We start from the raw sequence: 12,499 nt of genomic DNA on the forward strand, positions 1-12,499 counted from the left end.
CGTACTCATCTCGACCAATGGCCACTACTCCGTACTCATCCCAACCAATGGCCACTACCCCGTACTCATCTCGACCAATGGCCACTACTCCGTACTCATCCCGACCAATGGCCACTACTCCGTACTCATACCGACCAATGGCCACTACTCCGTACTCATCCCGACCAATGGCCACTACTTCGTACTCATCCCAAGCAATGGCCACTACTCCGTACTCATCCAAACAAATGGCCACTACTCCGTACTCATCCCAACCAATGGCCACTACTCCGTACTCATCCCAACCAATGGCCACTACTCCGTACTCATCCCAACCAATGGCCACTACTCCGTACTCATCCCTACCAATGGCCACTACTCCATACTCATCCCCACCAATGGCCACTACTCCGTACTCATCCCCACCAATGGCCACTACTCCGTACTCATCCCAACCAATGGCTACTACTCCGTACTCATCCCAACCAATGGCCACTACTCTGTACTCATCCCAACCAATAGCCACTACTCTGTACTCATCCCAACCAATGGCCACTACTCCGTACTCATCCCAACCAATGGCCACTACTCTGTACTCATCTCAACCAATAGCCACTACTCTGTACTCATCCCCACCAATGGCCACTACTCCGTACTCATCCCCACCAATGGCCACTACTCCGTACTCATCCCAACCAATGGCTACTACTCCGTACTCATCCCAACCAATGGCCACTACTCTGTACTCATCCCAACCAATAGCCACTACTCTGTACTCATCCCAACCAATGGCCACTACTCCGTACTCATCCCAACCAATGGCCACTACTCTGTACTCATCTCAACCAATAGCCACTACTCTGTACTCATCCCAACCAATGGCCACTACTCCGTACTCATCCCAACCAATGGTCGCTACTCCGTACTCATCCCGACCAATGGCCACTACTCCGTACTCATCCCAAGCAATGGCCACTACTCCGTACTCATCCAAACAAATGGCCACTACTCCATACTCATCCCAACCAATGGCCACTACTCCGTACTCATCCCAACCAATGGCCACTACTCCGTACTCATCCCAACCAATGGCCACTACTCTGTACTCATCCCAACCAATAGCCACTACTCTGTACTCATCCCAACCAATGGCCACTACTCCGTACTCATCCCAACCAATGGCCACTACTCTGTACTCATCTCAACCAATAGCCACTACTCTGTACTCATCCCCACCAATGGCCACTACTCCGTACTCATCCCCACCAATGGCCACTACTCCGTACTCATCCCCACCAATGGCCACTACTCCGTACTCAACCCAACCAATGGCCACTACTCTGTACTCATCCCAACCAATAGCCACTACTCTGTACTCATCCCAACCAATGGCCACTACTCCGTACTCATCCCAACCAATGGCCACTACTCTGTACTCATCTCAACCAATAGCCACTACTCTGTACTCATCCCAACCAATGGCCACTACTCCGTACTCATCCCAACCAATGGTCGCTACTCCGTACTCATCCCAACCAATGGCCGCTACTCCGTACTCTTCCCAACCAATGGCCGCTACTCCGTACTCATCCCAACCAATGGCCGCTACTCCGTACTCTTCCCAACCAATGGCCACTACTCCGTACTCTTCCCAATCAATGGCCGCTACTCCGTACTCTTCCCAACCAATGGCCGCTACTCCGTACTCTTCCCAACCAATGGCCGCTACTCCGTACTCTTCCCAACCAATGGCCGCTACTCCGTACTCATCCCAACCAATGGCCGCTACTCCGTACTCTTCCCAACCAATGGCCACTACTCCATACTCATCCCAACCAATGGCCTACAAGTAGACAATTATATAAGCCAATCCCTCCACTGGCTTCCCATTGCCCAACGAATAAAATTCAAAACATTACCAATAACATATAAAGCCATTTATAACTCAACCCCCAATTACATCACCACTCTTGTCTCCAAATATCACCCAAACCGTACTCTCCGCTCCTCCCACAACCTCCTGCTCTCTAGCTCCCTTGCCTCCTCCTCCCATGCTCATCTCCAGGACTTCTCCAGAGCCTCCCCCATCATCTGGAACTCTGTAACCCAATATATCCAACTACAAAATATCCAGCCTACTCTGCCCACTTTTAGGCGATCTCTGAAAACCTATCTCTTCAGGGAAGCCTATCCACCTTCAGCTAATAATGGAATCTTCTACTCCTCCTACATGTCTATCCCCCACAGTATTACCTTTTGTACCACTAGCCCCTCCCTCCTAGATTGTAAGCTCCCAGGATCAGGGCCCTCCTATCCCTCTTGTATTGAACTGTATTGTTGCTGTATTGTCTCCCGTTATATTGTGAAGTGCTGAGTAAACTGTTGGCGCCATAAATCCTGTATAATAATAATAACATTCACACACTTTATTAATAATAATAATAATAATAATAATAATAGAAGATGTGATGTGAAGTAGTGTTGTGTTGTAACATTCTGTGACTCCCTCTCTCCCTCTCTCTCTCTCAGCGTGTATTTGTGTGGGATTTAGACGAGACAATAATTATCTTTCACTCGTTACTCACCGGAACATTCGCCACCCGCTACGGGAAGGTAAGATTTCTTCCTTTTTTAATGACAGTTATCTATAATATACTGCAGATCTGTGGATATATTTATTTATTGCGCTCCGTCTGCTCTGATACAGGAAGGTGTCAGATCTGAGAATCAGTTTTATCTCTTATAGAATGCAGACTCCCAACTGAAGAGTAAAATGTGGCGTTTTTGTTGCTTGTTCCTAGTGAATGGATAGGCTTAGTTTTGGTTCAGCAACCATTCCTAGGTGACAGGTACACTTGGAGCCTCTGGCACCAATATGCTAACACAGCTTTTGCAGGTTTTGTGACACCATGCCAGGTACATTTAGGTCCAGAGTGTAAAATGTGATGACTTACTTCCTATTTTAACAGCTTTCCACTAATCCTTCTTAGCAGCTCTGTAGATGGAGGGTGGAGGTGAAGGTGTCTGGCCTTATCATCACAAACCATCAATTATAACACGCATTACGCATCTCACTGCGCATAACTGTAAAGGCTGCAAATGTCTCCCATAGAATACAACTAATTGAGCCAAATGAGTCACAGTGAACGCAGAAACAGGAGGTGCCAGAAGATGTGTGGACGGGGCCCATCACTGTGCCAGGGGCCCATCACTGTGCCAGGGGCTGCGTACACTCACCAGTGACAGTTCATTAGTGATTGTTACCCCTCACTGTGATTCCTAGCAGGGATAGTACCAGGGGTGGACTGACAACTCATGGGGCCCCCGGGCAACAGGGGATCATGGGGCCCCTGTGTCCTTGCCCAAACTCAAAAAGCCTATAAAAAAGGTACCAGGGGCATCTCATGGGGCCCCCTACTGACCCTGGGCCCTCGGGCAGTGCCCAAGTTTCCAAATGGTCAGTCCGTCCCTGGATATTACCATCTGCTGCCAACACTGCTTTCTCTTTTTCTTTCCTTCTCTTTTGCTTTCTCTTTCTCTCCTTCTCTCTCTCTCTCCATCCCTCTCTCCCCCACTCTCCCTCCATCTCTTTCTATCCTTCTCTATCTTTCTCTCTCTCTCCCTTTCCCCCACTGCCCCTCCCTCTCTCTCTCTCTCTCCCTCCACCTATCCTCCCCCCTCTCTCTCTCCCTCCTTCTCTCTCTCCTCTCTCTCTCTCTCCCCCTCCCCCCCTCTTAGTCTTTCTCTCTCGGGTCTCTCTCTCTCTCCTTCCCTCTCTCTCTTTTTTCTCTCTCTCCCCTCACCCTTCTTTCTCCCTCCTCCCCCCTCCTTCTCTCTCTCTCTCTCCCTCCCCTCCTCTCTCTCTCCTTCCCTCTCTCCCTCTCTTCTTCTCATCTCTCTCCCATTCTCTCTCTCTCCCCTTCTCCCCCCCCTCTTCTTCTCCCCTCTCCCTCCCTCTCTCCCTCTCCCCCCCTCTCTCCCCCCCCTCTCTTTCTCTCCTTCTCTATCTTTCCCTCTCTCTCTCCCTCCCACTTTCTCCCCTTCTCCCCCCCACGCTTCCCCCCCACCCCCTCTCTCTCTCCCTCCATCTCTTTCTCTCTCCCTCCATCTCTTTCTCTCCCCCCCCTCTCCCCCCCCCACATTCCCCCCTCCCTCCCTCCTTCTCTCTCTCTCCCCCTCCCTCTCTCTCCTCTCTCTTTTTCTCTCCTCTCTCTTTCCCCCCTCTCTGTCTCTCTCTCAGGTCTCCCCCCCCTCTCTCTCCTTTCTCTCTACCACTCTCTCTCTTTCTTCTCTCTCCCCTCACCATTCTCTCTCTCTCCCCCCCCCCCCCTCTCTCTTGCTTCCACCTTTTCTCTCTTCCCTTCTCCCCCCCCCCTTCTCTCCCCCCCCTCTCTCTCCTTCCCCCTCCCCCTCTCTCCTTCTCTCTCCCCTTCTCTCTCTCCCTCTCCCCTCTCTCTTTCCTCCTCTCTCTCCTTCTCTCTCCTCCTCTCTCCATCCTTTCCTCTCTCCTCTCCCCCCCCCCTCTCTCCTTCTCCTTCCCCACTCTCTCTCTCCTTCTCTCTCTCCCCTTCTCCCGCGTTCTCCTTCTCTATCTCTCTCTTCCCCCCTCCCTCTCTCTCTGTCTCCTTCTCTCTCTCTCTCTCTCCTTCTCTCTCTCCTTCTCGCTCTCTCTCCTTCCATCCCTCTCTCCTCTCTCTCTTCTTTCTCTCCCCCCCCCCTCTCCCCCTCTCTCTCTCTTCTTCCCTTCTTATCTGCAGTGAATCTGACAGAGCAAAGTGCTTAAGCAGTTTGTGTTTATTTTGCTCCTCTAATGAGAAGCTCTCCTCAGTTTCCTCTTGGCTCAGCTGTGTTTATTTACCTAGGGTTAGTCATGGTCCTGAGTACCTGGGGACACCTGGGGTCTGCTCACCCCTGCGCTCCATCACCCCCATCCTTTGCCTCCTTCTCTGGATGTCCCAGCTGAGCCATCTAAGAAAAATAAGGCCCCGCCGTACCCTGCAGAACCGGCGCTCCGAAAAACAAACAGCCCCTAATTCACACGCGGCTCGGGGGATTAAGTCAAGATGAACATCATTTGGGAAGGATTTTGTGAGGAAGTTGAACAGTGCTCCATACAACCCCGAGCATCTCTGGAATGTCTCAGTGTACGGAGCCACAGAAAGGAAAATATCAATATTTCTATAACTCTGTAAGAGCGACATTTCTAGGCCTCTCATCTGGAGGTCATTTTGCTCGATGTAGTATTATGGTTTTATTATAACATAGTAAATCCTTCTTAGAACAGAAGGCATTCACAAGTCTTTTTCCATCACATATCCCAAAAAGAAGAGGATTAGGCCTCATTTTAAGTGGGCGGAGCCATGCAAATCATGACCCAACAGCCAAATGCACATCCAGAACCGCTGGCGTATAGTACAAACGTAGCCTAATGTAGAGCCATTTATTACAAACTGTGCTCAGCTGTTTCATGCGTTTTGGTTATCATAAAGTTCTCTGTTTGGAGGACTTTTCGATTCTTTCCATAACCTGTATGGTTACACTCGGGGCTTTTTTTCAGCTGGAATGCGGGAGAACGTAGTTCCGGCACCACCAGCACTGAATGTATGTAATGTACTGTGGTGCTGGGGTGTGCTGGGGGGTCTATTGATGCTGGCTGCAGGGGGATCTATTGTCACTGGAAGGGATCTTGTGTTTTGTTTGGTGGTCTATTGTTGCTGGGAGATCAATTGTTGCTGGAAGCAATCTACTGTTGAGGGAAGATCAGTTGTTGCTGCTGGGGTGTGTTGTTGCTGTGGTGGTATTTTGTTGTGGGGAGTCTTTGTTGCTGGGGGGCTCTATCGTTGCTGGAGTGGGGCTATTGTTGGCATCAGGGGATCCATTGTCACTGGAGGGGATCTATTTTTGGCAGTTTATTGTTGTTGGAGAGTGATCTATTGTTGCCGGGAGGTCAATTGTTTCTAGAAGCAATTTACTGTTGAGGGAGGATCAGTTGTTGCTCTTGGGGCATGTTTTTGCTGGGGTGGTATTTTGTTGCGGTGGTCCATTGTTTCTTGGGGGGAATCTAATGTTGCTTGAGTGCAGCTATTGTTGTTGGCTGCAGGGGGATCTATTGTCACCGGAGGGGATATGTGATTGCTTGGTGGTCTATTGTTGCCGGAGAGAGATCTATTGTTGCTGGGAGGTCAGTTGTTGCTAGAAGTGATCTACTGTTGAGGGAAGATCAGTTGTTGCTGCTGGGGTGTGTTGTTGCTGTGGTGGTGTTTTGTTGTGGGGGGTCATTGTTGCTGGGGGGCTCTATTGTTGCTGGAGTGGGGCTATTGTTGGCATCAGGGGATCCATTGTCACTGGAGGGGATCTATTTTTGCTTGGCAGTTTATTGTTGCTGGAGAGTGATCTATTGTTGCCGGGAGGTCAATTGTTTCTAGAAGCAATTTACTGTTGAGGGAGGATCAGTTGTTGCTCCTGGGGCATGTTGTTGCTGGGGTGGTATTTTGTTGCGGTGGTCCATTGTTTCTTGGGGGGGAATCTAATGTTGCTTGAGTGCGGCTATTGTTGTTGGCTGCAGGGGGATCTATTGTCACCGGAGGGGATATGTGTTTGCTTGGTGGTCTATTGTTGCCGAAGAGAGATCTATTGTTGCTGGGAGGTCAGTTGTTGCTAGAAGTGATCTACTGTTGAGGGAAGATCGGTTGTTGCTGATGTGGTATTCTGTTGTGGGGTTCCATTGTTGCTTGGAAGGATCTTCTGTTGCTGGAGTGGGGCTATTGTTGCTGGCTGCAGGTTCTGTGTGAAGAAACATTACGGGGACCTCTTCTCTATACGTGGACTGCACATATGATTTTGCCACATTAAGTTGAGTTTCCACTTCTTTTCTTTATGTGGCAAATGCTTCGGCCGGTTATGATTGGTCCAATACAGTAACAGCGTTCTCGTGGGCTCCCTTTGGTGGGTTTGGACTAGGATCCTAAAGTCATCCATACATGGATCGAAATTCGTCCGGTTCTACCAGGAACAGCTGAACTTTGCTCTATGTATGAGCCAGCCTGTTGGGTTTTCCCCAAGTGATTGATGCCACCAGCTATATCCGGTAACATTGATCATTGTGTTCTCCTGGCAGGGAATGCTCCTCACCGGCAGAACACTATTGCTCTGTAGGAGGGATTCCTGACTGGGTTAATGGGGGAATCAAGCAATGTTCTTCCTCCACCCTGACTAACATGCCTAGTCTATGTTCCATCAATATCCTCCGGGTTTAGAGTTGTATCCTGGATGGTCTTCAATGGCTGGTCTCACCATTTGGACCTCAGGAAGTGTTTTTTGACCTTCAGTAATAATAGGTCTTTGGGGTTGTGCTTTACACGCAACATTCAGGAATGCACCCGTGCTCGTTCGCACATGTGTGGCTTGAACTGAGCCTAATAGGTGGTGAATGGTTGGGAAACTCTTGAGAAGGTCCCAAGTTCTGTGTGAAGAAACATCACAGGGACCTTCTGTATACATGGACTGCACATATGATTTTGCCACATTAAGTTGAGTTTCCACTTCTTTTCTTTATGCAGGAAATGCTTCAGCTGGTTATGATTGGTCTGATACAGTAACGGGTTTCTGGTGGGCTTCCTTTGGTGGGTTTGGACTAGGATCCTAAGGCTGTCCATACATGGATCGAAATTCGGCCGGTTCTGCAAGGAAAAGCTGAACTTTGCTCTATGTACGAGGCAGTCTGTTGGACTTTGCCCAAATGATTGATGCCACCAGCTATATCCGGCAACACTGATCACTGTGTGCAGGAACGCGCATGTGTGGCTTGAACTGAGCCTAATAGGTGGTGAATGGTTGGGAAACTCTCGAGAAGGCCCCAAGTTCTGTGGAAGACCCATCACGGGGACCTCTTCTCTATGCGTGGACTACGCATATGATTTTGCCACATTAAGTTGAGTTTCCACCTCTTTTTTTGTGGTTATAGGAATCTGGTGGAACCATTGTTTACTTAGTGCATTTCGGATGCTTCTACTATGTTCCTATAGCAATGATTCCGGTAGTCAGCATAGACGTTGGCTCTGATGCTTGTCCGCCCCCATTGTGGAACGTTCCTTCTTGCATCAACCGGTCCCAGACGTCTCATTATGAGGCTTTAATTACATGGTTCCCCGAGGTGATGGCAGTCGGGATTTTGGCTCTCGCATCCTCCCCGCTTAGCCGGACAACCTTCCAATTACATTCCGCCGGCTTCTTAACATTTAATGTGCGATTGAAGCGTACAGAGAACACTTGTCTGGGGGGGGGGGAGGCTTTTGTGCTTTAGAAATTGTTTCTGGTGATGAAGAAGAAGGCATTCCGCGCCCTCTGCTGCATACCTGGATAATTCCCGCATGCGGTAAATAGCAGGTTACAGCCCCCACCATTATTTTATGCTTGTTGGAGGCCGAAGAATAGGCCGGTTGACATGGCAAGTTGGCAGCTAGAATTTCCCTGGGAGTGTCCACCGTCATCCTCCAACTCCCCCGTGCCAGAAGGACAAGCAGGCCCATGTTCCTTAAAGTGGAATTCCTGGAAAAACCTAACAAATGCTCCCCTTCCCGCTACTAGCACCTATTCTGACCTGAAAGAAAGATGCTTACCTATTTTCAGACCCCTTCGGTCCTGGCAGTGGTGATGTCACTCATCCATTGTTGGCGCCTCCCTCCTCGCCCCTGCAGCCGCTGCTGGCTAACACAGGGGGACTGGACCATGTGACCGGAACAGAGCGGGTGGAACAGCTCCCCATCGCTGGTGTCAGTGGGAGGAACAGCGCCCCTTCGTTGATGTCAGTGGGAGGAACAGTGCCCCATCATTGGTGTCAGTGGGAGTAATAGTACCCCATCATTGGTATCAGTGGGAGGAATAGTGCCCCATCATTGGTGTCAGTGGGAGGAATAGTGCCCTATCATTGGTGTCAGTGGGAGGAATAGTGCCCCATCATTGGTATCAGTGGGAGGAATAGTGCCCCATCGTTGGTGTCAGTAGGAGGAATAGTGCCCTATTGTTGGTGTCAGTGGGAGGAATAGTGGCCCATCATTGGTATCAGTGGGAGGAATAGTGCCCCATCATTGGTGTCAGTGGGAGGAATAGTGCCCCATCATTGGTGTCAGTGGGAGGAATAGTGCCCCATCATTGGTGTCAGTGGGAGGAATAGTGCCCCATCATTGGTATCAGTGGGAGGAATAGTGCCCCATCATTGGTGTCAGTGGGAGGAATAGTGCCCCATCGTTAGTGTCAGTGGGAGGAATAGTGCCCCATCATTGGTGTCAGTGGGAGGAATAGTGCCCCATCATTGGTGTCAGTGGGAGGAATAGTGCCCCATCATTGGTATCAGTGGGAGGAATAGTGCCCCATCATTGGTGTCAGTGGGAGGAATAGTGCCCCATCATTGGTGTCAGTGGGAGGAATAGTGCCCCATCATTGGTGTCAGTGGGAGGAATAGTGCCCCATCATTGGTATCAGTGGGAGGAATAGTGCCCCATCATTGGTGTCAATGGAAGGAATATTGCTTCATATCAGTGAAAGGAAAAGTGCCCCGTAGGCCAGATAAAAGCAAGCAAAGGGCCACATCCGGCCCGTGGTTTGGGGACCCCTGAGTTAGAGTTTTCTTCTACTTGAGAGCCACTTTAAAAATCACTACCAGGAAAAATAGGCATCAAGCGATCTTCTCTCTATCCTAGGTAAGTCCAGGCCAAGCGGGTCTGCAAGGGTTAGAGAGAAGTGTAAATGTCATTGTTCAGGAGTCAGCAATCATCACAAGAGGATTAAGCTGAACACTTCTCATCCTGTACAAAGATAAGAGGAGGACAAACAGAAGGACAGCGCTCCTCCCTCTGTATTATATAGACCTTGTCACTGCTAGGGAGGGGGAGGGGGGGACCATGCTTTGAATGCCTGTCTATGGGAACAATTCCCCCTATCATGGTGGCTGCATGCCATTCCTCATGGGGTTCCTAATGGTGACAACAGTGGACTGGGCCTGAGTAATGTTCATTAGGATTCATGCTGGTAATCTTTATCATTGTGACAAGGTGACAACACAGGAGCATAATTAGCAGAGAGGGACAGAAGGTTGTCACCCTATAACAGGAAGTATTTGAACACGGCAGGATCACCAGGGGTTAGGCTCATGGGAGCTGCAGATTCGAAAATGAGGACAAAATGAAGCTTCTGCTAGATGGTAGTGATTGGGTTCACATAAACTGCTTTCTTGCGTTCATATTTTTTGGTGATGGTATTTCCCGTATGGATGTGTAGATTCAAACTGATACATTGGTGTCACTTCTGTAGATAAATCATCGGTTATGTTCTATGCACACAAATAGGTGATTGAAGAAACATCAGTAAGATACTTTACACCAGGGGTCTCCAAACTGCCGCCCAAGGGCCCGATGTAGCCCTTTACTAGCCTTCATCCGGCCATCACCCCCTCCCTCCTGCGTGTACAATCACCCCCTCCCTCCTGCGTGTACAATCACCCCTCCCTCCTGCGTGTACAATCACCCCTCCCTCCTGCGCGTACAATCACCCCTCCCTCCTGCGCGTACAATCACCCCCTCCCTCCTGCGCGTACAATCACCCCCTCCCTCCTGCGCGTACAATCACCCCCTCCCTCCTGCGCGTACAATCACCCCTCCCTCCTGCGCGTACAATCACCCCTCCCTCCTGCGCGTACAATCACCCCTCCCTCCTGCGCGTACAATCACCCCTCCCTCCTGCGCGTACAATCACCCCCTCCCTCCTACGCGTACAATCACCCCCTCCCTCCTACGCGTACAATCACCCCTCCCTCCTGCGCGTACAATCACCCCTCCCTCCTGCGCGTACAATCACCCCCTCCCTCCTGCGTGTACAATCACCCCCTCCCTCCTGCGTGTACAATCACCCCTCCCTCCTGCGTGTACAATCACCCCCTCCCTCCTACGTGTACAATCACCCCTTCCCTCCTACGTGTACAATCACCCCCTCCCTCCTGCGTGTACAATCACCCCCTCCCTCCTGCGTGTACAATCACCCCTTCCCTCCTACGTGTACAATCACCCCCTCCCTCCTGCGTGTACAATCACCCCTCCCTCCTGCGTGTACAATCACCCCTCCCTCCTGCGCGTACAATCACCCCTTCCCTCCTACGTGTACAATCACCCCTTCCCTCCTGCGTGTACAATCACCCCTTCCCTCCTACGTGTACAATCACCCCTCCCTCCTGCGTGTACAATCACCCCCTCCCTCCTGCGTGTACAATCACCCCTTCCCTCCTACGTGTACAATCACCCCTTCCCTCCTGCGTGTACAAATGTGCTGCAGGGTTCTGCCGGAAGCAGGAGACCAAGCAGAGCCCTTCAACACCAAAAGAAAAAAGATGGCAGCACTAAGGGGGAAAAGGGGTGCATACCTGAGAGGGACCGGAGTTCCCCTTTAACCCTTTTGCACTCATTGGGAAACATGTCACAAGCATTCATCCAGCCTGAACACATTTACCCCATAGGTGTTCTAATACAATTATTTCCTTTGATTGTTGGCTCCATCTACTGGCCGAATTGGGATCTTTTTTTTTTCAGATTAAGGTTTTTCACAGAGCATTTTGGGCTCTAGATGGAGCTGACGATCATAGGAAATAATCGCATTGGAGAAAATATGGGGAAATGCTGGGTGAATGCGTGGGACGTTGGTCCAATGAATGTTTTATAAATAGACCCCTTAGCGTGCTTTGTGCAGTAGCGGGACAGGTTCGTTCAGCTCTCTGGACAAGGATATGGAACTGTACCCTCTCCTCCACTCCTGGACGGGTGTACTACCTTGTGCCCATTCACTGCCCCCTTGCACCCGCCATCCGTGGTTGCCATGAAGTGTGCATTGCATATTTGTGGCCATCTACTTGATTTTTACAGCAGTAGCTTTGGCCTGGCCCTGTTTACTAACCACCGTTCTAGATCTAGGGTGCAGGAGGGGGGCCCTTCCCTACTGCTGCACACTGGCGGCTGCCCCTCCCACCCACCCCTTGTCCCTGGACCTGGCTCTGCAATAATCCACTGTAAATAAAGACCGCACACTGCTGCTCTCTCTCCTTGTGCAGAGGGGCTGGTCATGTCTCCACCCCCTCCTATAGTTTTCTGTAGTGGGTGGAGCCTGCTGAGACTCTCCTTCCACTCTGCTTTCTGTCCTTGTGCAGGGGGACTGGTCTCGTCTCCGCCCCCCTCTTGTAGTTTTCAGTAGTAGGAGGAGCCTGCTGGGACCCTCCCACCACTCTGCTCTCTTTCCTTTTGCAGGGGGACTGGTCTCGTCTCCGCCCCCCTCTTGTAGTTTTCAGTAGTAGGAGGAGCCTGCTGGGACCCTCCCACCACTCTGCTCTCTTTCCTTGTGCAGGGGGACTGGTCTCGTCTCCGCCCCCCTCTTGTAGTTTTCAGTAGTAGGAGGAGCCTGCTGGGACCCTCCCACCACTCTGCTCTCTTTCCTTTTGCAGGGGGACTGGTCTCGTCTCCGCCCCCTCCTGTAGTTTTCTGTA

At 50.7% G+C, this 12,499-nt stretch overlaps 1 protein-coding gene across 2 annotated transcripts in view; it reads left to right on the plus strand.

The window, feature by feature from the left end:
- Window positions 1-12,499, plus strand: part of EYA2 (EYA transcriptional coactivator and phosphatase 2) — a 197,234-nt gene that overhangs the window by 157,836 nt on the left and 26,899 nt on the right. For both annotated transcript variants that reach the window (XM_089653108.1, XM_089653109.1), the window contains exon 10: window positions 2,509-2,592. In XM_089653108.1, coding sequence (XP_089509234.1) covers window positions 2,509-2,592 — 84 coding nt within the window. The remainder of the gene's footprint in view (window positions 1-2,508; window positions 2,593-12,499) is intronic.

This window comes from Staurois parvus, unplaced genomic scaffold, assembly GCF_062004578.1.
Source record: "Staurois parvus isolate SC_StPar_1 unplaced genomic scaffold, SC_StPar_1.0 ptg000699l, whole genome shotgun sequence".
NCBI lineage: Eukaryota > Metazoa > Chordata > Amphibia > Anura > Ranidae > Staurois > Staurois parvus.